This window comes from Rosa chinensis, chromosome 6 (assembly GCF_002994745.2).
Source record: "Rosa chinensis cultivar Old Blush chromosome 6, RchiOBHm-V2, whole genome shotgun sequence".
Lineage (NCBI taxonomy): Eukaryota > Viridiplantae > Streptophyta > Magnoliopsida > Rosales > Rosaceae > Rosa > Rosa chinensis.
Genome location: NC_037093.1, coordinates 23,946,272 through 23,973,411, shown reverse-complemented (window position 1 = coordinate 23,973,411; position 27,140 = coordinate 23,946,272). Strand labels below are relative to the sequence as shown.

At 37.4% G+C, this 27,140-nt stretch overlaps 3 protein-coding genes and 1 long non-coding RNA gene across 5 annotated transcripts; 3 read left to right on the top strand and 1 right to left on the bottom strand.

Moving 5' to 3' along the window:
* Positions 1-2,706: 2,706 nt before the first annotated feature.
* LOC112172935 (linamarin synthase 2) lies at positions 2,707-7,366 on the top strand. Its single transcript, XM_024310445.2, has 2 exons — positions 2,707-3,351; positions 5,108-7,366. Exons 1-2 carry the CDS (start codon positions 2,838-2,840, stop codon positions 6,031-6,033), a joined length of 1,440 nt encoding a protein of 479 aa, XP_024166213.1. The 5' UTR covers positions 2,707-2,837; the 3' UTR covers positions 6,034-7,366.
* Positions 7,367-9,985: 2,619 nt separating this feature from the next.
* On the bottom strand, positions 9,986-15,580 carry LOC121050197. Of its 2 annotated transcripts, none has more exons than XR_005802320.1 (7): positions 15,271-15,580; positions 14,836-14,929; positions 14,625-14,721; positions 13,356-13,482; positions 12,798-12,902; positions 10,503-12,707; positions 9,986-10,196 (listed from the first exon to the last, which is right to left on the bottom strand). It is a non-coding gene; the product is annotated as an uncharacterized LOC121050197 (long non-coding RNA). The 2 variants fall into 2 exon arrangements; XR_005802319.1 differs by lacking the exon at positions 9,986-10,196 and having other exon boundaries at positions 10,778-10,838; positions 11,685-11,750; positions 11,844-12,707; positions 14,836-15,580.
* A 561-nt stretch (positions 15,581-16,141) lies between these two features.
* On the top strand, positions 16,142-16,897 carry LOC112171093. The gene is made up of 2 exons (XM_024308327.1): positions 16,142-16,434; positions 16,543-16,897. Exons 1-2 carry the CDS (start codon positions 16,142-16,144, stop codon positions 16,895-16,897), a joined length of 648 nt encoding a protein of 215 aa, XP_024164095.1.
* Positions 16,898-20,169: 3,272 nt separating this feature from the next.
* Positions 20,170-20,802, top strand: LOC112171092. The gene has a single exon (XM_024308326.1). The coding sequence runs from the start codon at positions 20,170-20,172 to the stop codon at positions 20,800-20,802; it is 633 nt and encodes a 210-aa protein (XP_024164094.1).
* The last annotated feature ends 6,338 nt before the right edge of the window (positions 20,803-27,140 follow it).

Genomic DNA, 27,140 nt, shown 5'->3' with positions numbered 1-27,140 from the left:
TACATCACTCTTATTCTTCAGTATTGACACCCATGTCATGCGAGTGCAATCATCAATAAACGTTACAAAATACCGAGCTCCAGAAAGAGAAGGAATTTTCGCAGGACCCCAGACATCGGAGTGAATCTTCATAAAAGGAACAGGACTTTTATTAAGACTTGGTGAATATGAAATACGGTGACTCTTGGCCAGTTCGCAGATGTCACAGTGGAAATCCAAATCGCTAACAACTGAAAACAATTGAGGTTGCGGCTTCTTAAGATAACGAAAGGATAGATGACCTAAACGGCGATGCCATAACCATACAGCTTCCTTCGCATTCTCTACCCCGTTGATATGATTAGCCTGTCCCAAAAGATGCTTCTGTTTCTTTCCAGTCTCTGTCAAATCCAGATAGTATAATTTCCCCCTTCTAACACCATAACCAAGAATCCGCCGAGTCAGAATGTCTTGAAACACACAGAAAGACGGATAGAAGGTCACAATACATGCAAGAGCTAAAATAACTTGACCAACAGACAAGAGATTATAAGCTAGTGATGGAACAACTAAGACAGATTCAAGGGTTAAAGTATCAGATAAAGCAATAGAACCTTCTCCGGTGACCGGAGTTGGAGTACCATCAGCAGTAGAGACAATGTCTTGAGGGGAACGTCTAAAGTTTTTCACAAGACTTGGGTCATTGGTCATATGGTCAGATGCACCTGTATCAATTATCCATGTATTATTCAAAGTAGCCTTACCCTTCATACCTGACTGCGCTACATTAGCGGAGGCATTGTCGAGATGCTCTTCCTCTGTAGTAGCAATAGCCGCCTTGCCCGGATTCTTTCGCGGTTTCCTGGTGAAATCCCACCAATCAGGGTAGCCAATCACTTCATAGCACCGCTCCTTGGTATGGTATGACCTACTTCCCCACAGACAACACATTTTTTGTTTGCGTATGGGTTTGGTTTGTCATGAGGACGGCGTAGAGAAGGACCTGAGAAGCCTGGAGGAGGACCTGGTCGGCGTTGAACGGCCATTGAGGAATTTGGGATTTGTTTGTTATTTTTTTTTAGGTTTGGTTTTTCCAGGGTTTCAAAAAATTCAGGGATGGCTTGATTTTAATGGTGGTGGTACGCAGCGGTTTGTGGTGTGCTTTGGGATTCAGGATTCAGGATTCAGGATTCAGGATTCAGGATTCAAAGGATGCAGGCAAGTTCAAAGGATTGAACCTGCTCTGATACCAAGAAGAAAAGAATATTTCAATTCAAGGTTAATTCGATAATTCTATTCATCCCACAATGAGGGTATATATACAAGTGCAAAGGAGTAGTCTAACTGTAATAGGAAACAATCTTTCCATAATTACAGGATATCCTAATTAAATAAAATTCTAATTACATACAGATTTACAGCGATTCTACACTAGCTACTACTTTAGAATGCCACCTCTAGCTTCACGACTATGCTCTTTAGTCGTTGTAGATTATTATATGCAATAGTACGTTATCATTTTGATTTTACCAAGGAAAACGTTGTTATCTGTTACGCATGGATTTGAATTCAGCACTCAGAGCGTACATCTGGGCCAAGCTAGGCAATTAAAAGCCACGTGAACGGTGAAGTAGCTGACACTTGAATTCAATTTTAGCTACTACATTTGGCGCTTTATGTTGAAGGCAGCAACTCCATATTTATTCACTGTAGTCCTTCAAATTCAATTCGTTCCAACTCCCTTAAATTTGGACCCGCAAGTATTAACTACTAAATTAACTGAAACGTACCGAGATTGGTTGGCTTTTGGCAAAGATCATTAATGTGACAATTCATTCTTGTCTCATCAATTATTTGTGTGGAGTCACATCATCAACCATTAAGCTTAAGAATCAGTCAAGTATACATGTGAGTGATAATTCCATCCATAGATATGTGAATGGTTCATAGCCTTTCCTCTGTGCCGCTCGGATCCAGTTAATTGAGTTCTTCAAGATTTTATACAACAATAGTTTTGTGTCGGGTCTAATACGTTTGAATTGATTTATTGAAAATAACTTTTACTTTGCTTACCTAGTTGTCTATAATTAATAAACTCTATTCAATTTGTATTATGTATGTTTTAGTTTGTAAGTGAATGAATATTGTGTTGAATTATATCTATATACTAATTTATAGGGAGCAGTTATATTGAGAATCACTAAAATAAAGACTGGTTTAAGACTTTCTAATTAACTGTTTGGGAGACTTACTTTTCGATTACATTACGGTAAATCAATTTTTAGATGTTTATGTATCTATGAGTAGATCATTTCTGAAAATTTTATTTCAAATTGCTAATTGCTAAGGTATCAGACTATACCAAATTAATGAAACCAAATCTGTTAAATATGAATGTTCATGTTCATAACTTAATCACGATTATAAATGCATTATCAATTTTTAATTTAGTTAAAAATTTTCATAAGTGATCTACATATAAGTTAAACATATGTGAAAATATGATCGAAAAATAAGTCTCATAAAAAAGTCATCAATTAGTCCTCATTTTAGTTGTTTTCGTTAAAAACTCTTCCTCAATTTATATTGTGCATAAGACAGCTAGTACGTTGGACAGATAGAGTCATTGAGGATGACTAAATTATAGGTCTTGGTCAAAGGACTACATTTTTGTCGTCTTGTTTTCATGCAATGTGTACAGTTTTAGTGAAGCGTAGGTGGTTGGGAGATTAACATAAATCATAAATGTTACCAGAAACCAAAGTTAAGCTCGGAAAGCCTTTTTTTTTTTTTTGGCAATCTAAATGTTGCTATAAAAGCAAGATTTGCCAAGCTACTTTCATATTTCATAAATTACGATGGGTTTGACACGGTTAGGAGCCAAAGAACTGCATGCAGTCTGTGTCCCTTTCCCAGCACAAGGCCATGTTAACCCCATGATGCAATTAGCCAAGCTTCTGCACTCCAGGGGATTCCGCATAACATTTGTCAACACTGAGTTCAACCACCGACGTTTAATCCGATCCAGAGGTTCCGACTCTGTCAAGGGACTACCGGACTTCCAATTCGAGACCATACCGGACGGGTTGCCACCTTCAGAGAAAGATGCAACTCAAGATGTCCCGGCTTTATGTGACTCCACTAGGAAAACATGTCTAGGCCCTTTTAAGGAGCTGGTGATGAAGATCAATTCATCATGTGAAGTGCCACAAGTTAGTTGTGTAATCACAGATGGTTTGATGGGATTCGGGAGGGAAGCTACAGAGGAACTAGGGATTCCTGTGGTTCAGTTTTGGACTGCTTCTGCTTGTGGCTTCATGGCGTACCTGCAATACAGCGAACTTGTTAAACGAGGCATTGTTCCATTCAAAGGTACTTCATTCTTTCTGAAACCTAATTATTGAGATAAATGAAACACGGGATGATGAAAAAGAGATATACATCACCATCGAGTAAAGAAAATCAATCTAAACTAATATTAAAGAACAATTTCAAATGAGTTTTGTTTATGTTTTATTTATGTATGTATTAATGAATCTAAGTGTATAGTTGGTATGAATAGTCATATACATTGATTTTTTTTGGCTTGAAACTTCTTCGTATAATGTCAAACATGGAAGGCTGAGTGAAACAGATCTAGAGCCACCCCTTACAAATTATCTCATCCCACTTGTGAAATAATCAACAGACACAGGAAAACAGACCTTGTACGTGGACAATGGTGGAGCTAGGATTTTAAAATGGGGTGTGCTAAAAAAAAAAATTAATAAAAGTTTACTAATGTTTTAATTTATTTTTTTTTTAAAAACTTTTACAAGTAACATGTTTTATTCCTTCCTTAAATTGAACCACATCATATATTATCGAAATTCTACAATGTGTTAATGTATGACATGCATATAATACCTTAAAGTGGAAAAATGAGTCCTCAAAATAATAATATTAGTCCTCAAAGTGGTAACATGAATCCTTTAAGTGGTGAATTTTCTTAGTTATCACATGAATTCTCAAGTGGTAAAATGAATCCTTAAAGTGGTAAAATGAGTTCTCATAGTGGTAAAAGTAGTTGATGTATAAGAAAAGTTAACATACCATAGCCTTATTGAATCTGTATCATAATTCTCAACCAACTTTTATTCTAACCTTATTTATCCAAAAAAGCAAGTTTTTGATGCGAGTATGCCTCTTAAAGCAGAATAGAAAAAAAAAATATAATAAAATACTTCAAGCAAAGAGATAACATACATATGACAAATATATATATATATGGGCTAAGTTTAGAAATTTGGGTGGTCTACATTTTAATATTTAATTTTTTTAACTAAAATCAAGCTACAAATTAACATTTTTTTCAAAATTTGAGGTGGGCTGTCAGAGCCCGTGCGTAGCTAAGCCTTTGCTTGTGGAAAACGAAAAGAAAAGAAAAACGGCTAGAGATAAACAAGCACCAGGCTAGGCCACCACTAGAACGAGAAATAGCATAATTAACAGTCCCATGATTGAGATTTAGACATTTTAGTGCAACGGACAAATGATCGAGATTAAAAGCACAGTCGTGTCTAGTGATAAAGTAATCTGGGGTTCACATCCAAAACCAATTGACAATGGATGAAGTGGCTCAAACCCTTATAAACCCATAAACAAAGTTATATTTTTCCAATGTGGGAGTTATATTTATACACATTCTCAACTTCTAGCTTATCGGCCCCATTACTACAATAATTCGTATCCTCTGTATTCTAGTGCAGAATTGGATAGGCTAGCCAATAAGGTTCATTTGCAGAATTGCAGGGGACGTGGGTGTGGGGTTCTTTGTCATGTAGAATGAGTAAATCGATATTAATGGCCGGCTCTACGTACATAGGATTGTCTCTCCTAAGTTTTGCTCCTGGCTTTCAATTAAGCAAGTTGTTCTCCCTCTCATATTGTCATCTTTGCATGTACTTACACTTGAGTGTTCTAAAGTAATAAAATATAAGTTTTACGACTGAAAACTAAAGTGATAGTATAAATTGAATAGTAACTGTCTTGAATTTAGATATTTGTTGTCCAAATTTACTATTATAATTACCGTAAAACATCAACATTATCTACTCACATTTTTTCCCCTTGCATGCATTTCGATCAGATGAAAGTTTCAAGCAAGATGGTACACTCGATAAGCCAATTGATTGGATCCCAGGCATGAAGAATATGAGGCTCAAGGACATCCCTAGCTTTATCAGAGTCACTGATGTCAACGACATAATGTTCGACTTCTTGGGATCCGAAGCACAAAACTGCTTGAAATCCTCTGCAATCATCCTCAACACGTTTGACGAATTTGAGCATGAAGTGTTAGAAGAAATCTCAGCCATGTTTCCCAACATTTACACAATAGGTCCACTTGCTTTGCTTGGTAGGCACATGCCTAAAAACAAATTGGTCAAGTCCCTCAGCTCAGGCTTGTGGAAAGAAGATGCAAAATGCCTCGAATGGCTTGACAAACAGAAACCCGATTCGGTTGTGTATGTGAATTATGGGAGCATAACTATAATGACAGACCAACATTTGAAAGAATTTGCATGGGGGCTTGCAAATAGCAAGCACCATTTTTTGTGGATTGTTAGGCCGGATGTGGTAAAAGGGGATTCGGTTGTCTTGCCCGAAGAATTTTTCCAGGAGATTAAGGATAGGGGTTACATAGCAAGTTGGTGTCCACAGGAGCAGGTGCTAGCACATCCATCAGTCGGGGTTTTTCTAACTCATTGTGGTTGGAATTCTACTATTGAAACTATATCAGCGGGTGTGCCTGTAATTTGCTGGCCTTTCTTTGCTGAGCAACAGACGAATTGTCGTTTCCTATGTACCAATTGGGGAATTGGTATGGAGGTAAACAATGATGTTAAACGCGATGAGATTGAAGTGCTTGTCAAGGAAATGCTGGAAGGGGAAAAAGGCATGAAGATGAGGCGAAAGGCAAAGGAATGGAAGAAGAAAGCAATAGCAGCTACTGACACCGGAGGATCATCGTACAATAATTTTGAAAGACTTATTAAGGAGGCTCTTCAATAAAGAACAAGTCCCTTGTGTCTATGACTATGCTTTTATTATTTTATTTTCATGTGTGGCTAGCATTTTCTTTTAAAGTCATATATGAATCGGATCTCAATTGTTTCTCTAGATGGGACAACCCTATAAATAAGAGCATCTCCAACGGTGGTGTCAAAATCCACCGTGGAGCTTCACGGATACAAAAGACAGCCCTCATCTCTTGCAACCCATGAAGAGCGTTGTCCAAGTCTTTAGGGTTTGTTAGTCAGTTGAATAAAGACCTAGTCCTTAGGATTATCTCATGCTTTGATTTAGTCTTTGTTTTCTGTTAAAGCACGTGGCTGTGTGTAGCCGATACGTGAGCATGTTTTCAGTTTAGTTTGTTAGAGTCTGAGGCTATATAATAGCCAGAGTTGTAGTTGAATAATGATAAGAAGTATTCAATCCAGTTTCGTGAGTTTGAGTGTGTTGCAAAGTTCTCATTCCCAACAAACTGGTATCAGAGCCCCACTGGGCCTGAGAATAGAGTAAAAGCCGCAGCTTAGAAAGGGAAACAGAGAAAGAGAGATAGATGAGTGAGGATAAGAGTTTGACAAAGATCCCTCACTTCGATGGCGTCCACTATGACCATTGGGGTGAACTGATGGAAAATTTCCTCAGATCGAAGGGTTTATGGAGCCTCATAGAGAATTGTTTCGAGGAACCAAGAACGGGAACAGGGTTGAGTAATGCGCAGCTAGCGTTGTTGGATAATGCAAGGACCAAGGATCACAAGGGGAAGCACTACCTGTACCAGGCCATCGACAGAGCCACTTTCGAGCAAAATTTAGACAGACACAACTCCAAGGTTGTATGGGACTCACCGAAGAAGAAATTTGGTAGGAATGCTTGAGTTAAGAGGTCTCTTATTCAAGCTTTGAGAAGAGACTTTGAGCTGTTGGAGATGAAGAAAAGCGAGACAATCACTGAGTATTTCGCTAGGGTCACAGCTGTGGCAAACAAAATGAGGAGCAATGGTGAAACCATGCCGGATTCCAAAGTGGTAGAGAAGATCTGGAGGACGTTAACTGAGAGATTCACCTATGTAGTGGAGTCTATCAAGGAGTCGAAGGACACAGACACCCTCTCAATTGATGAGCTGCAGAGTTCACTTGTGGTTCATGATTGAAGTTCCACAGGCTGAATCGAGAAGAAGAAGATCAGGCCTTAAAGATTTAAATATTAACTCTTATGTGGCTGTCCACGTTATTAGTTAGGGATCTACATGTAATATCTCAATAGTCTGAACACTTATCATGTAAACCGTACCTCTATATAAGGGAGGCCTCTGAGACTGAATAATACACTTCTCCATTTTCCCCTCATCTCTCTTTATACATTTCTTACTCTCTACAAAGTAAGACAATATTTTATAACAAGTTATCAGCACGCTCTATTCTTTTCTTTAAAACTCTATGATGATCCACGAGTCCTTATGGTGCAACTCTATTGCTTCTGACCATTACTCAAGATCTATGAGCCTTATATTTCAATTTACTTTTTTGAAGAAATTTTTACATTTACTGTATAATATATGTTGGCAAGCATGCGTCCACATTTTCGTATGTTTGTTAATTATGGGCAATGATCTCTAAATAAGATGGCCAATGTTATATATATGTATAATACGTTCCGATTTCATATATCGTTTCACAAAGATAGGAACGATAAGTATGCTTCAACAAAGTTCCTTATATATATATATATATATATATATATATATATATATATATATATATATAAAAGATATAGTGCCAACAATTATTAATGATAAACCTATCTTTTCTGCTCCAAAAAACTTGGCCGGCTTGGGTCCAGGGTTTGCGACTTCCTCCTCGTCCGGCGGCGCCCATGGTCGGCATCGGTCTGCCTAGTCGTTAATGAGTTGCTGTCGGACGGGTGTTCGGTCACTATTTGCCTGAAAATCTGGTGGGATGTGGTTTTGGCTTGTGGTCTGGCTCGGTGGTCTGACGATGAGCACTGGACAAAATCTAGAGTGCGGTGGGGGCGATGAGGCGAGGGCGGGCTTCGTTGGGGCACCTCCAGGATCAGCGACATGATGGTGGGGTGCTGGATCGACATCTTGGGAGGCTAGGTTAGGGGCGGCGTAGCTCAGTCGGGCTTCGACGTGGGCGTGGTGGTGAGTCCGGCGTGGACTTGAGGCGGCGAGGTCTGGCTCTGGATCTGTGGCGAGGTACGGCGTTGAGGCGGCGAAGTTCGGCTGTGGTTTGCAGCGACGAAGTCTGGCGCTAGGTAGCGATGGTCGACGACCAGTGTGGCTAGAAATTGTCTTTCGGCTCGGGTTGGACCATTCTTGTTGGGCCTGGGTCAAGTCGTCTCTTGGGCTTTTGGGCTGCTTGTTTTGGGCTGGATTGTGATCTAGGCCCTCCTATTTAGTTTAGTCATTTTGATTAAAATAATTCCCTACTTTGTTAGGGAGCTATGCTTCTAGTTTTTTTTAGTGAGCGTCATCAAGTCTAGTTTACTCGGCCTTTACTATGTAGTAGTTAATAGTGTATAGGCTTCCTTTCGGAGCATGAAACTGTCAAATGATTGGACCTAATCTATGTATCACTGTGCTACTACCACAAACTCTTTATCTACCCCTTGATGGTAGAGGGAGGATATGTAATGGCCATTTCTGGCTTTCAATGAATGATAGTCGCCCTATTTGGGTTTGTTCAAAAAAAAAAAAAATATATATATATATATATATATATATAAGATATATGTTGTTACCATAACGGATATATGTTTGCTATTTCATTATTTATCGTATATTTAATATTTATTTAATTAAATTTACCTTGTATGTTTTATCAAGCATGCTTAATATTCATAATCCAAGTGAACCTGAAGTTTCACTACTGTTACTCGAGCCAGAAGTTTTGAGTACATATCCATTTAAACCCGAAGTTCCAAAATACGGAATTTTAGAACCTGAAGTTCTAATCATAAGAACACGAACCTGAAGCTTCGTGCATATAATTGCGATCCAATGTTCACTTTATTTTTTTTGAACCTGAAGTTTCGATATTGATTACTTGTTTGTTAAGAATCTGTAGTTCTAACACTATACACTATGCCAAAAAGGCCTTCAGACGACAAAACTGTTCTGTCGTCTGAACGAACAAAAATATGTCGTCTAGTACGGTGTCGTCTCTTGGGGGCATCAGACGACAGAAGTGTTCTGTCGTCTGATTTTTTAGACGACATAAAAAAATAAAAGTCTTGTGTTGTCTGATGAATTTTGCATTTTGGGAACATTGTGATCTGTTTCTTTAAAAGCATTCAAACAACAGTTTTGTAATGTCTGATAAACAAACCAACCACAGTCTTTTTTAAATACTATTGTGTGAAGCGTATTTGCAAGACTTATTTGTGTGGTCTGAATGCCCTTAAATAAGAAATATGAAGACTCATATGTAGTGTCTTCTCTCATACAACAACAATTAAAGGTTGTGCTAATTTACTTTAAACGACAATTATTTGTGGTCGTAAAGTATTTCAGACTACAATTAAATATCGGTCTAGGGTACATTCATACGACACTTAAGTGTTGTGTGAAAGGTCTTTTATTAGGTCTTTTATATTGTCTGTAATTAATTCCAACCACACTTATTTGTTGTTATCATACGCTTTGGCCAACACTTTCGTCTAACTTATGTTGTTGGTTTTCCATTTAGACTACAATTTTCTGTCGTCCCAATGCCAAAAAGACAATAGACTTCTAATTGTTTTTTGTGTTGATTTTATTCAGCTGCAACCACACATTTTGGTGTGCTTTGTTGTAGCTTGCAATTTGAGATAACACATATTAGTAGTCCCCTGTTACAATTGGTATGCATGCATCAGAAAATTAAAATTGCCCATTCATAAAACCATAAAATACACATCCAAATCATTCATTGAAATTTTCACTAATCCACCATTGTCTCATGTACACAAACCTAATCATGAGCATCAGTTCAAAATGGCCCATATCTACTAATTTGAATCTGCAGACAAGTCCAAATACTTAATGAAGGAAGAATTTCTACTAGACACAAGTTAAATATACGAACTAGCTAGCTGTACTACTGTATTACACCTGGTGGCTTCCCCTGGGGATCACGTAATCTCCATAATTGTCCCTTGACAGCTTCCTACACAATCATGCATGACTATCACCAAAATAGGGGAGAAACAAACATAACATGTTAATAGATCTGGGAAACCATATGATGATACGACCAATAGATCATTGGATTGACAGTGTGAGCCTGAGTCAGAACTGAAATAATGAGAGATTTGATTCAGGATCTAAGCCAGTACCACACGGATTTGGATGCAGCCTCAATTGAGAAACAAAAGCACAAAACAATGACAGGCATGTGTGATAATGACTTGTAACTCATATACATAATCAAATGTTCAATATACTGAAAGTGAGCTAAGATGCACATAATCACCTGCTGTTTGAACTGTCAAGGGTGAAGTTGTTGGCAACTAAACTACTGCAAATAGACCCAAAGAAATTCTCAAAGTTAATGTCATCATATAAAGTATATAAATGCAAGGACATCCTACCAAAACAAAATCGTTATGATTGCTGGAAAAACTGACATTGATAAACTAACAAATTGATATATAAAAAAGTAAAGCAGTTATTAAGTTAGGAAAAAAAAAAGAATCATGTTGCAAACAGAAAATCTGATATGTACTGCAATATCAGGACATACAGCTGTAAACTCGTTCCGTTGACCCAAGAAGGAATGCTCCCAACTAGATTATTGTATGATAAATCTCTGCATACATGTCATGACAAATACATCAATTACATAGTTCATAGTTTCATACAATTAAATATAATAATACCATGACCATTATCAAAATTCAGGCATTGGTCAAGCCTATCGATACTCTGATATATGATTTTGCATCATATTAATTTGAATCTAAAACCCCTATTTCTCCATGTTTTCCCATGAACCCACAAGATTATGGTTTAGGATTTCCAGCAATGAGAAGCCATATCTTGAGAAAAAAAATTGACCGACTGACTGACTGAACAAGTTGTAGGACAAAGAATGGGCTCCTAACCAACTTGATGGGACAGAAACAGTAGATTAGTAAATTACTAAATAAATAAATGCAAGCCTCCTATAGAAAAAGTAGCTACGTTGTGGGTTGAACTTTAGACAATTAGCTGCAACTCATTGCTATTTACTATTTTCCTTCTCATACTGTTGTCAAATAGTCCTGTTACGATAAATTCTAGTGGTGAGAAACATCTGTTCACTAGTTATTATAGCTCACTGCATATAAATCTGTACTTCTATGGAATTATTGCTTAGTTGTAGGCATTTAGTAAAAATTATCAACTAAAGAACAGTAGCATCTAGTAGTGAGGTCACTCAAAAAGATTATGAGTTAATTAGAAAAAGAAGTGGGGGCATTCAGAATCCTTCAAGTTCATGTAGAAGCTGATATTGTACAGTTCAGATAAAGCCGAAGTAAGTACATTATATTTATCAACAAAGAGATGACTCAGATAGTTCATCAAATACAGAACATACTTATCAGAAAAATCAGAAAACTCCAAGTGTAATGAATTATGATGATGTTTAGAGAAAACATGTTGAAGTACTTACACATTGAGAAGAGATGAGCTTTTTGATTCAGAGAGAGCGCCATTCAACTTATTGTTTCCAAGAAACCTAATCATGAAGACAGAAATACATGCCTCAAGTAGTACTTGAAGAGTACATTTAGGAGGAAAATAAAACAAGTACGAGCGCTTGAGATATTACAGGATGGAAAGAGAACTCAAATTAAACAGTGAGTCTGGTATTTGTCCAGTTAGATTGTTGAAGATCAAGTCCCTGGTAATTAAATAATAATAGAGTTACAAGCCTGAAGGACAAACACAGTCAGTGGTAAAAATTCTGATACAGAAAATACCATTTATAGATGCATCCAGTACTAGTTAAATTCATTATAAACAATACAATTTTGGTTAACCATATAATTCATTTCTAACAGCAAACAAAAGCTTTATCTACTGCATTACAAGTTAAAACTAAGAGGCTGCTCATTCATCTTACTGTTTTTACATTGATACTAAATCTTGTTTCACTAACCAACTCTAACCCTTTCTAACATCAAACAAAACTTCTATTCTCTGTGTTACGATGCAAAAACTCAAACTCTGAATGGTCAACAAAATTCATCATATCATAAGTAATAATTCTTGTTTCAGAAAACCCTAACCAACTCTAAACCTTGCACTCAAAAAAAAAAAAAAAGTTTAATGCCCACATTGCAATGCCACAACTAGTCCCACCTAACTAGAGAGAATGCTTAAGAAACTTATAAGACAAGAGTTAAGGTAAATAAATCAAGAGACACCTACTGCAGAAAAGCCAAAAAAAAAAAAAAACCAATAAAGAGAGGAAGCTATAAGGAAATATGTAATACTCACCTTACTGATCCCAAATATGTTGCAAATCCCCCCTTCTTGATTCCCAATCTTGATGATCTCTTATATATGTGCATATTTCTTTTAAAATAAAGTAAACAAACCTTGCTGGGAAGGGATCAGCTGGAGTACCTATCTCCGTTTGCATAAAGTTGCTCCTCCAGTTGCATCACTTACAAAATGATTGTAGATGTCCCTGCAAATACAACATATATAGGGAGTAACTAGATTGATAGAGCTGAGAAGGTTGGTATGTAAGAAAGTGGGAGGTGTCACATAGCTTTACCCTTGTTCAATGCCTATATCCTTATTGACATACACCCGTAGGCACCTCTTATTCCTGGTGCGTCACATAGCTTCAAGGGTCCATGTAACCACCTCTCTCAGTTAACTAATAAAAAGAAGTTTGGTCAATGATGGATAATATTGGATATGCAAAAATAAGGATATAGAAGTTTTAATTTCTTTAGAGATGCTTCAGAAAAGAAGAAAAAAGTGGCTTTACAAGGGACTGACTAGAGTTATATGATTTGCTCAGCAATAATGACTAGTTTGCATCTGGATGGGTATACTTAATATGACTACTGTAAATTATAACTTGAGAAACTATAAAGAAAGTGGGAGGTGTCACATAGCAGTATTTATCATTATAACTTCGACTTACATGATCAGTAGGAACTAGTACATCATCAAAATTCTGAAAGAAATGGCTTATTGTCAAGGATTAAGTCACAATACCTTACAATAACAAATAGCACCGCAACAAACAAACATTTTCTTATAATATCAATGTAAATGGGTCATGTTACATAGGTAACCAAAATAGAAGACATTGATGTTGTACCTCTTTAACAAGTGCAAGCGGGCAAAGATCATCGAACTTGTCAAACTTCAAGTAGTTGGAGTCAAAGTATATGTAGCTAGCATTCTTTAAGTAACTACAGGAGTTGCTTGCTCATGAAGCATCAAGACTGCAAATTAGGGTACCGAAAATGGAGAAAATGGGAGTAAACTATCCCTTATTCATATATTTTTTGTACACAATTAATATATTTTAGGGGATGGTGTAAATCAGTCACTGACTATATCCTTATTTACATCTCTTTCATTATGTCCTACAGCATCAGACTATCTAAAACCTTGTTACTTACACTCTCAAGACATTCTCATCTCATCTCATTATAGACTTTATTACTCAAACACAAGACACAAGAAAACACAATTCTACTACTACCAAAAGTGCTCAAAATATTATGCTTACTAGTAAGTGAACACATGATACCAATTTCAAGGAGTGGCATTCAAACACAAACAGTCAAAAACTTTGAAACCCATATCAAAACCACACTCTCAACGCATCCACTTATTGGCTATATATGTTTAACCACCTATTGCTAAATTCCAATGTCAAAAAATTTTCTAGCAAATTCCTAGAAATCAAAACAAAGAACTTAGCAAAGCAAACATGAAAAATGACCTTTACCTAATGTAGAAGGAGGAGGAGGAAGAGGAAGAGGATGCCTAAGTTGGGTTGTTGATGGAAATGCTGAAGATGGAGAAAGAAAATGCCTTACCAAGAAATTTCTCCTTACCAAGATCTGCTGAAGATGGAGAAAGAAAGTGCCTCAGCAAGAAATTTCTCCTTCAGCAGATCAAGAAAATGCCTTAGCAAGAAATTTCTCCTTACCAGGATCTGCTGAAGATGGAGAAAGAAAATGCCTTACCAAGAAATTTCTCCTTACCAAGATCTACTGAAGATGGACAAAGAAAATGCCTGAGTTGAGTTGGGTTGAAGATGGCAGATTATTAAAGACATTTCTCCTTACCAAGATCTACTTCCAGTGGTTTTGAATTTGGCGATTAGGCTAACAGCAACCTCCCAATTTCAGTAAAACAAAAACCAAAAACAAAATCATTTTGATGCCACCACCAATAGGAAATCCCATTGAAAACAAAAGCACACGCAAAAATCAAAGCCCAACACAATTGTGAATACTCTACTTCATATCATATGAATAATCCTAGAAAATTAAAGAACATATTAAGAGGGTTAAAGGCTTTATCTTTATCAGTTAACTAATAACATGAATAGAAACACCATTGATTACTGAACTGTAAGCTTGGTCTTGATCGATCTAGAGTTGTCGACGAAGAGTTTGAGGTGGTCTTCATAGCTAAATCGATCATCTTGCTACTGAAATTCCCTCTCCCTGTACAAACCAAAAACACATAAGCTCAGTGATATATACCAAAGCAAAGAAACTCTACCCTGAAGACTAACAAAGTTTACATTCAAAACGATAATGCTGATGTGCAAATAATACCTATGTACAAAAATAATAAATGTTCTTCGATAACCAGACTGCTCCCACTAAACACAAAAATTCTCTTGAATCTGGATTGCCTCTAGAACGCCTCCTGCAGTCATCCTCAGAGTGAGGAACCACAAAATCAAAGTCAGAAACAAACCCCAAAATAAAAATCAGAATGAAACCCCAAAATCAAAATCAGACAAAAAAACCCCAATTTGGTTTTACCCATTACCCATAAAAGATAGAAAATTGAGAAGGAGAGAATGGATTTCCCATTCGTGTAGTAGCTGGAGCAGTTCCATCCTCTGAGACCATGACATAATAATTTTGATTTGATTTAGCAAGCCCCAATGTCCACTCTCAGATTAAACACAAACGAAAACACCAGATTTCTTAAATTTTGCCAAATAATCAAAACCCTAATCTAAAATCTCGAATTTAACTCACCAGCTATGGATGTCGAAGTAAACTGAATGAATCTACGCAAGATTGGATTGTCGAAGTGGCTAATTGAGTACCCGTGAAATCCCCAAATCGAGAAACCCACAAATGGAAGAACCTAAATAGCGAAGAAGCCTAATTTTTCTAGAGTGCTCTACTAGTTGCTGGAGAGCTCCATAATCCGGACGCGAAAGATGAAATAGAGACCAAGAAGACGAAGGAGAGGCTAAGAAGAAGAATCGAGAGAGTGAGAATCGAGATCTGAGAGAGCTGATGAGAAGGATAATTGCGAGGGATAGAGGTCAAAAAGCACAAGTCGCGGGTTCCAGGTCGGGTTGAGAGAGCAGAGTGAGAAGGAGAGAAAATGACTTAATTGTGAGGGATAGAGGTCAAAAAGCACAAGCCAAAATAACTCAAAAATTTTTAAAACAACCTCCACAATTAGACAACATTTAAATGTTGTCCGAATGTCAATTTCTAGTTAACTAGGGCTTGGCTATTTGAGAGGGAAAAGCTCATCAACTTTTGGATATCCCTCCAAATTTGAGATAGGAAATCAACACCTTCTACAATTACACAAATGTGTCGTCTGAATGCTCAACATTTATTCAAATTTGAGATAGGAAATCACCACCTTCTACAACTACACTAATGTGTCGTCTGAATACTCACCACTTATCCAAATTTGAGATAGGAAATCACCACCTTCTACAACTACACAAATGTGTCGTCTGAATGCTCACCATTTTTCCAAATTAAACCAGTATGGTTTTAGTGTATATTCAGACAACAGAAATAAAAATTATGTCGTCTGAAAAACTCAGACGACATAAAACAAAACTTATGTCGTCTGAAGGCCTTTTTGGCATAGTGATATATGGATCCTAACATACCTCATCTTCATTGTGGCAGGAAGATGATGAATTTGGCAAAATTGGATTTTGTCGCCCTTGACATCTCTAGCAAGAACTACCTGTCTTGGGCCCTTGATGCCGAGATTCATCTCGAAGCACAAAACCTTGGGCCAACAATCAAGGAAGGAAACTCAGCGTCCCCGCAGAATAAAGCTAAGGCTATGATTTTTCTGCGCCACCATCTCCATCAGAGATTGAAGGACGAGTACTTAACTGTCAAAGACCCACTTGAGCTATGGACAGGCTTGGCAGATAGGTTCGCTCACCAAAAGACTGTTGTGCTCCCTAGGGCACGTTATGAATAGACGCATCTGCACCTTCAAGATTATAGTTCTGTGATAGATTATAATTTTGCCAAGTTCAGTATCACCTCCCAAATGAATCTTTGTGGAGAAACTGTAACTCAGGCCATGATGCTTGAAAAGACCTTCTCCACCTTTCATGCCTCAAATATGGTCTTACAGCAGCAATACCGAGAAAGAGGATTCACCAAATACTCTGATCTCATCTCTTATCTTCTGGTGGCTGAGCAAAACAATGAGCTCTTAATGAAGAACCATCAGTGCCCTACAGGATCACAACCATTCCCTGAAGTGAATGCTACTTTTACTAGTGGTCATGGCAATAGACGTGGTGGAAGGCATGGCAAAGCCCGTAACCGTGGTCATAGACCTGGTCAGGGTCGACAAAATGGTCAAGCTCGTGGGGGCTACAACTAGCGGTTGGGCCCAAGGAACAATGCCAAGATTACTAAAGGAAATGGTCAGATGATCAAAACTCATAAAAATGAAGACAAGGTTTGTCTTAAATGTGGTGGTAAAGGCCATTAGGCTCGCACCTGTCGTGCAGAAGACCATTTGGTGGCACTCTACAAAGCTTCCTTGAAAAAGAAAAATGTGGAGACAAACTACATTGACCACTCTGACCCTTGAGATTCATCTAAGCCTATGGACATTACTCCGCTTGATGTCTCAGATTTTTTTTGCGAACAATGGAAGCAATTTTGATGATATGACCAATGGTGGAATTCTTGACGACAACTAGTTGTTAGCCTATGTTTAGGCATTTTTTTTTAATTTTCTTTCTACATTAGTCACCTTTTGTTTAGGCCTCTGAATTGTTTTTTTTAGTTTGGTTTGTTCCTAGCTAGTTTGAAAGGCAATAAAAAGAAGTTTTTTTTTCTTTCTGGATAATTTTTGCTAGGGAGCTTCTATTCATACCTCCAAATTTGGCATTTTGACCTCCTCACTTAATAGACCTCCAACTTACTTTTACCAATAACCATTTTGCTATCTACACCTCTCTAATCTTCCTATAATGCTCATCATCCAATAAAATCAATAAAACCCCCTTTTCTTTTTTTTAGATTTTATTTATACTTTCAAAAATCATTAGTTGGACCTCCTTTAGTTTTTGAAGATTTGGAATTGCAGCAATTTTTTTTTTTTTTTGGAAGTTCATCCTCCATATACGAGTTACAGAGGTGCTAGCACTTTTTCAATGAATTGTCAACTCTTGGTTAGCGTAGGCAACAATACCATGTTTGCTTATCATCTCATACAAATATGTTTTCCAAGTATTATTTTCATTGCATTTAGGTGTCATTGTCCCTAAACTGATTCAATAGCAACTTGAAATGAACATGGTTCTTTTGTTTTAGATATGTAAGGGATAGTGGAGGAAATTACAATAATCAACCATGAGTCTAGTGCATTCTATATAGATTTATATCATAGGGTTGAATTTTTCATCATATCTATAGAATAGTTTCACATAAAATTGCTCTGACTGATGATTTACGAGAAGATCTTGTGGACAACTACCCATTGCTGCGTTTATCATATAAATGTGCTGGAGTACTGCTTTTTGTCGCCGCTTGTTCACATGTTTGTTTGCATTCAGAATGAGTAAGGCTTCATCAACTGAAGTGTCTTTGTATTTCTCATTTTCTCTCCTTTTATTTTTTTATAGGGTAGTGATAGATCTTATAAATTGTCAGCTATCTGAGCAAGGAAGTCTATCACTTTACGAGGACAAAGTCAAATTCTGAAAATTTTGATTACAACGTTAAATAACTTTTGGCGATATATATTTTAGCGTTTACATTGGAAGAGAAAGTTTTCCCCAAGTTGAAGAGTATTATTATTCGTAGAGATAAGAAGAGATTTTTTTTTCCTTATCTTTATTGGTAATTTGACATGAGTTGACAAAGTCAACTATTATTTGGAAAAAGAGAGAGGTCCAAATACCAATATTGGAGGTATGAATAGAAACTCCCTTTTTGCTATATCATGTGGTCTATGATGCGTCTAATTAAATTGCATATGATTTAATTACTCACATATATAACTCACGTGTCTAAGTAATTTAACTTTCTCATGGATAATTACTCATTCGTAATTATGATGGGTATATAACTAGTTATTCAATATGATATGCTCTTTTATTATATCTACACGGATAAACATCTCAATGTGGTCTTTATCCATGACGATCATGATTAGTTATCAAACTATATATTTGGATTACTTCAAGTTAATTTTGACTTTTGAGACTATACTTATCTATTAGTAGGAAATTATATACGAAACTACTTATAACTAGTCTCCTTATATTTTTATTATTTTTTTACGACAATTTGCAGAAAGGAGAAATATATTTTTTTATTTTCGTACCTAAATTAATGACTAAATTGTTTTATCTATAAATGATCTATAATATCATGCCTTCCTGCCTTAGTTAGACTAATTAATTATTATTATTTTTTTATGAAGGCATGAAAATGGATTTTGGATGCTCTCAACTTATGAAGGATGGAGAAGAAATATGTCTTGCTGACAGTGCCACTACACATACGATCCTTCGCGATCGGGTTTATTTCTCCACTTTAACACCTTCTAAAGCTAATGTGACTACTATCTCAGGTCCTGCAGACCTGATTGAAGGCTCTGGAAGAGCCCACATTAGGCTACCCAATGGAACTCAATTGTCCATTCAAGAGGCTTTATACTCTTCAAGGTCCAGAAGAAATCTCCTCAGTTTTAAAGATATTCATTTAAATGGATACCACATTGAGACCGGAATTGATAATCATGTGGAATATCTTTGTATTACATCCAATAAAAACTGCCAAAAGCATATATTGGAAAAATTGGTTGCCCTATCATCTGGGTTGTATTACACAACCATTCAACCAATTGAGGCATACCATGTTGTGAACCAGCAGTTCAAAAATCAACATACATTTATGCTTTGGCATGACCGTTTGGGTCACCCCGGATCCACCATGATGCGTAGGATCATTACAAATTCCAATGGACATCCATTGATGACTAAACATATTGTTTTGCCAAGCAACCCTTGCAAAGCTTGCTCACAAGGGAAATTGGTGGTTAAACCATCTTATGCAAAGATAGATATCGAATCCCCATCTTTTCTACAAAGAATTCAAGGGAACATTTGTGGACCGATTGGCCCATCTTGTAGACCATTTCGATATTTTATGGTCCTAGTTGATGCCTCTACAAGATGGTCACATGTTTGCCTCTTGTCTACCCGTAATGTGGCATTTGCCAAACTACTTGCTCAGATAATTAAATTACGAGCTCAATTCCTGGACTACACTATCAAGTCCATTCGTCTAGACAATGCTGGTGAATTTACATCTCAAACCTTTGATGATTACTACATGTCTATGGGAATTGAAATTGAACATTCGGTTCCTCATGTTCATACACAAAATGGTTTGGCAGAAGCTCTTATTAAGAGACTTCAAATAATAGTTCGCACTTTGCTAATGAAAACAAAGATTCCAGTTTATGCATGGGGACATGCAATTTTGCATGCAGCAGCTTTAATTCGGTTGAGGCCCATAGCCAACCATCAATATTCCCCATTACAACTTGTTTCTGGGAGTCAGCCCAATATCTCTCATCTTCGAACATTTGGTTGTGTTGTTTATGTGCCTATTGCACCGCCAAAACGTACAAAAATGGGCCCTCAACGTCGATTGGGAATCTACATTGGTTTTGATTTACCATCCATTATTCGGTATTTAGAACCCATGACGGGTGAAACCTTCACTGCACAGTTTGTAGATTGCCATTTTGATGAGACAATATTCCCGTCGTTAGGGGGAGATAAGACTGTTCCAAATGAACGTCATGAATTAATGTGGACTGTACCTACTATATCTCATCTTGATCCTCGTACTAAAGAAAGTGAAATTGAAGTACGAAGGATTCTGCACCTTCAAAATATTGCTAACACAATGCCTGATGCATTCACTGACACAGCAAAAGTGACAAGATCACATATCCCAGCAATAAATGCATCGGCAAGAATTAATGTCCAAATTGGACAAAATAATGTGGCAGCCAATGAACCATCTGCTGCACGCCTGAAGCGTGGCAGACCTGTAGGTTCAAAAGATTCAGTTCCTAGAAAGAGAAAATCAAAGACACATCTGAATCCTAATGAAATCGCCCCTGAAGAGAATATTGGGCAAGACATTAATGTCCGATCCACAATTCATGATTCTGTGACTACAGAAGAGGAAAATGACATCGGTGAGACACTAACCCATGAAGAGGCTCAGGTACCTGAAAATAAGGAATTTTCGTAAACTATGTGTACACCAATGAGTTGTGGGATCGTAGAGATATGATCATAGACAATATATTCTCATTCACAGTAGCTACTGAAATAATAAAAGGCGATGACACTGAACCTCGCTATGTTAATGAATGTAGACAGATAGATACATGACTGGCTCAAATGGAAAGATGTAATCCAAACTGAATTAAATTCTCTAGAAAAAAGCAGTGTTTTCGGACTAGAAAAAAGCAGTGTTTTCAGACCTGTTGTCCAAACACCACCCAATGTCAAACCGGTTGGATATAAATGGGTATTTGTGAGAAAGCGTAATGAGAAAAATGAGATTGCAAGATATAAGGCACGACTTGTTGCACAAGGTTTTTCACAAAGGCCTAGGATAGATTATGAGGAAACATATTCTCCCGTAATGGATGCTATCACATTCCGCTATCTAATAAGTTAAGTAGTTTGGGAAAAACTTGATATGCGACTTATGGATGTTGTTACTGCATACCTATATGGTGAGTTAGATACTGATATCTACATGAAAGTCCCAGAAGGACTTAGGTTGCTTGAAGCAACAAAACCACGCAATATGTACTCAATCAAACTGAGACGATCCTTATATGGATTGAAGCAATCTGGACGAATGTGGTACAACCGCCTCAGTGAGTACCTACTTAAGGAAGGATATGTCAATGACCCTATATGTCCTTGCGTGTTCATTAAGAAATGAAATTCTGGTTTTGCAATAGTCACAGATTATGTCGACGACATGAATCTGATTAGAAGTTCTGAAGAACTTGGAAAAACTGCTGAATATCTAAAGAAAGAATTTGAAATGAAAGACCTTGGAAAAACAAGGTATCGCCTTGGGCTGTAGATTGAGCATTTGGAAAGTGGGATTCTTGTCCATCAATCTGCTTATACTGGAAAAATTCTGAAGAGATTTGGTATGGACAAAGCTTACCCACTAAGTACCCCAATGGTTGTTCGGAGTCTTGACACTATGAAAGATCCATTTCGTCCAAGACAAGATGATGAAATTATCGTTGGTCCAGAAGTACCATATCTTAGTGCTATTGGTGCCCTACTTTATTTGGCACAATGTACAAGACCAGACATTGCATTTGCAGTTAGTGTGTTGGCAAGATATAGCTCTGCTCCAACATCACGCCATTGGAAAGGCGTAAAAGACATTTTACGCTACCTTCGTGGTATAACAAATAGGGGTTTATTTTATACAAATAAATTTGTTGATAATCCCACGATTGTTGGATATGCTGATGCAGGATATCTCTCTGATCCGCATAGAGGTCGCTCTCAAATAGGATATGTTTTTACTTGTGGAGACACGGAAATTTCATGGCGATCATCTAAGCAAACACTCGTGGCAGAAATAATTGCATTATATGAAGCTGGCCTAGAATGTTTTTGGTTAAGATCAATGATTCGCCACATTCGAAGCACTTGTGATTTACCTTCAGCAACTGACAATCCAACAGTCATGTATAAAGACAATGCTACTTGTATTGCTCAGATTAAAGAAGGATTCATCAAAGGTGACAAGACTAAGCATATCGCGCCAAAATTCTTCCACACTCATGAGCTTCAAAAGAATCAAGAAATTGCAGCTAAGCAAATTCGATTCGATGAAAACTTGGCTGATTTATTCACCAAATCTCTACCTAAATGTACCTTCCAGAAATTAGTAGAAGGAATTGGATTGAGACGATTCTCGAAGCTATCAGGCGATGCATGCAAGGTTCAGGGGGAGATTTCAATCAGGGGGAGCATCAAGAATCATGCTACCTAGGACACATGCGTGTTGTGCTCTTTTTGTCCTTCGACCAGGGTTATTTTGTCCCACTGGGTTTTTGTTACCTGACAAGGTTATGAGGCAACAGTAAGCGCGTCTAACACCATCATCAATTGGTGGACATCCAAGGGGGAGTGTTGTAAATATTAATTCTTATGTGGCTGTCCACGTTATTAGTTAGGGACTTACATGTAATAAATCAACAGTCTGAACACTTATCATGTAAACCCTACCTCTATATAAGGGAGGCCTCTGAGACTGAATAATACACTTCTCCATTTTCCCCTCATCTCTCTTTATACATTTCTTACTCTCTACAAAGTAAGTCAATATCTTATAACAATACACACACACACACACACACACACACACTATTATTAAGAGAAGAGACTTTGTTAGCCAAAACAGAAAGAAAAAAAATGTACCAAAATAACCCTAAAATATTAAAAATCTATACAACTCATAAAACAGATACGGGTGATATAGTCAAATTACAAAATAAACAAAAAATATAAAAAAAGGTGAAAATGAGAAACAAATAATCAAATTACTCACTTCTATAGCTCAGTGGTTAGAGCACCCACTACCTAAGCAAATGGCGTTGCCCAGTCATTTGGTATGTCAACTCTTGCTAGTTGGTGCATGTTTGAATGCATAGTGTACATATCTCCAACAATATCCTGCTTCTAAAAGCAAGGGATTGCTGGCTTCGGCTTTTCAACCAAAAGATGCAGTGGCTTCTGGCAGAAGTGGGGCAAAAGCTGGTTTACCAAACGCACACAGGTCAGATGCTTATAAGCAGGGGAGCAAAAAAGCCCCCCCCCCCAAACGCACCCTTAACCTAGCAACAGTTTTTAATTCCCAAGCACCCAATTCAATGGTAAAATGACAGTTTTGCCTTAAACCTAATTAAAAAAGGTGTTTCTAAATGTACCAAGCAGATTTCTTAGTACACCCATCATCAAAGCATGAGCAACTCCAATGCTCTTAGAAGATTAACCACATATATGGTCACAGAAGGAAGTTTGAGCAAGATGTTCTATGGTATTGATGATCAGTCTGAGTTTTTGTCATGGTTGAAACAACACCAATTCAATTGGTGACTAGCATTCCCTATTCTGTGCCATCAATTGAATCCCAACCAAATCCCAGAAGAAAATTTATCAACCACCAAAACCCATAAGGATGAGTCAAGGACTCAACAAAGACTAAGAAAATTTGAACCGAAGTGGAACTGAGTGGAAGTAAAATCAAGTCAAATTTGGTCCAGAAGAGAGTTTTGGAGGTTGAAGATTAGAAGAGTGTATCGGTGGGGAAAAATATCATTGTTTTTTGTCTTTTTGATGTCAATCACTACGTGGCACTATTGTGGTCATTGGATATTTCTGTTACACGTGTCATTACGTGGTTGAAAACTTAGGAAGGTTAGGCAACTTTCTTGCTTAGGAGAGGATCCTCTCCCACTCTACACACCATATATAACATAGCATCACAAAGCCTCTACAAGTATAGTTGGCAACAAATTGTCCTACTCTGGGCAAATTTCAGCAAACAATTGCAATCTTCTTCTTGTAATATGACTATAGACAAGACTCTGCGCAACCTTGTTGGATACATCCGTATCTTCCATCAGTGAAGGTATTTCAGTTGGAGACAAGATAATCTCTGTTTGAGCCCAAAATTAATTTTGGCAAGATCGTTTGAGTGGATTTAGCATAGAGGGCCGATACCTGCTGCCTAAAAATAAGCATACTTGGGTTTGGGTTATAGCTTCACCCATTCAGTAATCCATAAGGAAAACGAGCCCTTATTGGAGTCAAGTAGCGGAGATTGAATAGGAAACTTCAATCAATAATCCTTCTATGGCAAGGAACAGTCGAAACCCTAGGAATATGTTAGGTCCATAATTACCTACTAATTATTCCCCTAATCTTGCACTTTTTCTTAACCTTTGTGTTTATTTATATTTATTTATTATGTTTTCCTTATCATGCTAGGAAATGATGGAGAAGCTTGGAAATGCACTAAAAAGTCAACTTTAGCACATTTTCCTACTGCGGCTAGGAGAAACCGAGCTAGGCAAGGAAGGAGCAGCGGCAGGCCGATCAAATGAACTTCAAATGAGTTGAAACTTTCCATATATATTCTAGACATCCTAATGATCATTTATTATGAAGAGTGCAAGAGCTAGTTCGGAGTGGAAGGGCTTCAAAAGATAGGCACAAATTTCTGACTAAAAGACAAAAACTGCAAAACCGGACCTGTAAGTATTCCGGCAGCATTTCCGGCCAAACCACGGCGAACTAAGCTCTGAAATTTTACCTGGATGACGTAAACTCATGGAGGAACATTTGGTATGAATAAGTCAAAGGCCAATTCGGAATCTTCGTTGGAGATTCAATTGAAGGAAGAAAGGAGAAGAAAATGCACAAACGGACAAAGAAATAGGTCAACGGTGGTCAACGCCGGATTCCGGACTTTAACATGGGTGGAGGACAGGAAAGAGCTGATTAGGGTTAGAGACTTTAGGTGGGAAGACTTTAGGTCTAGGTTATTTTGAAATTCAAAAGTTGAAAGATGACAAGTGATCCAATTCTTACACCTTACACCTTTGTCTCCTATTTATTACATTGTTCCCCTACACTATGACCCTTCTACCCTCACTTTTTCTCCTCCACCAAAATATCTATGGGCTTTCTAGGTCATTTCTATGTAGAGTTAAAAACTTGATCCACATTTTGTGCTTACACATTTGTCAATCACATCTAGCCCTTCATTCCTTTTGATCTCCACCCTTGATTTGAATTGCCTTAGCCTTTAAATAACCCATTTTCTCTCCCCAAAACTGTTCACCCTTTTACTCTCTCACTTTGCAACATCAAAACCTCTCTTTTCTCTAGTTCTAGCATAGTTTCTCTCTAGTTTTTCATAGCTAGTTCATAGTTCTTTGATTTTGTGTAAGAGAGAGGTGTGTAGCCACTTGGGTTTCACCAAAACCGAAGTTTCTACACACTTTGATCAATCACTTCTCTTGTTTCTTACACATTCAAGCGTTGTTCTTACTTTGTTCTTGAGATTTTGTGGATTTGTATAGTGATTTGGGTTCTAGAAACCGAAATCCCTATATTGGTTTGGCAATAGAGTCAAACTCGTGGGTATATCACTTGTTCTCCACTCTTTGCTCTATTTTATTTGTTATTTATGATGTTTATGGCTTGTAGTTGTGTAAATATGATTTGTGAGTAATTGAATTTGGGGCCCTAGCCAAACTTGTGCACAAAACAATGTAATCTTCATGTTATTTGATGTTTATGCATGTTTTGAATCTTTTGGCTACTATACTTTAATGTATCCTAAGTGTGTTCATAGATTTATCACCTAGAACCATGCTTTAGGAAGTTAATGAATCGGAAACATGAACTTGATAAACTCTTGAGTCCTTGAGCATGTGTAGCCAAATAGGTGGTGGCTTAGCTTATTCCTACGGGAAGAACTAAGTTGCTTTAATTTCTTACCTTTAAATTAAAGCATGATGTTGTGAGTTTAGATTCCGGAAGAATTTAATTAGGCTCATGGCACCATAGACCATTTATAATCCGGAAGATTTGAATGGTATAAAGGTTGTGTAATTTAGCTTTGCTTCGGAAGAGATCGTTAAAATTGCATGACTAGTTGGTTTCTTAGTAGCTTCATCAAAGCACTAAGGGGAAATTTATCAAAACATGTTGTTACATTAAATTTGGGTTATATTGTGTGCATGAGTAAGGCTAGGTTGATGCCTAAGCCTCTATTTCTCTCTTATATCAAAATCTCTATTTTTATTTGCATACTTTATTTTTGTGTACTTTTAATTTGTTTGCATAAAAATTAAAATCAATCAAGCCGTTCATTACTATAATTGTTAATATCATCCTCATGATCTTTAGCTTCCAAAGGGCTAAGGTTGTGACTTTGTAAAAAGGTAGATTGCATTTTTTTTTTCTAGGCTCTCTTGCAGTAATCTAGCTAGGGTGGAGTTTCCCTCAATCCCTTGGGTACGATACTCTATATTTTCCCTTACTAAAACTTGACCTTCTACACTTGGAAGTAAGGAACATCATACACAAATTTGCACACACTTTCATACTCAATGATGTCTCCAACAGTATAAATACCAGGTTTCAAGGACGAATTAAACACAACTCTCAAATCAACTAATCGCACAGATTATCAAAGCCTCTCCGGAGCAAACCTACCTGCAACCTAGTTGCAAACCAGCGAAGCTAAAGTCGCGCTTTAGCAAAACCCGTGCTTTCTCCAAACTTCCTGGTGATTGCTCTGCTCAACCTGCAACGTTTGAGTATTGATTAGGTGTCGCGAAGTGATCACAACCAAAGCCCTTACCTGTAAGGCAAGAAGTCATTTTCCGGAAGGTAGAGAAAAGAGCCTTGTGACGAGGTTGGTGCTCTCCTCGTCCACAATGCTTGATTCAAGAAGTCAGGTCAAGGGACTCCCCGACGACTGCACCCCACGGTGCTGGCACGCCAGCGCAATCACACGCTCAAAAG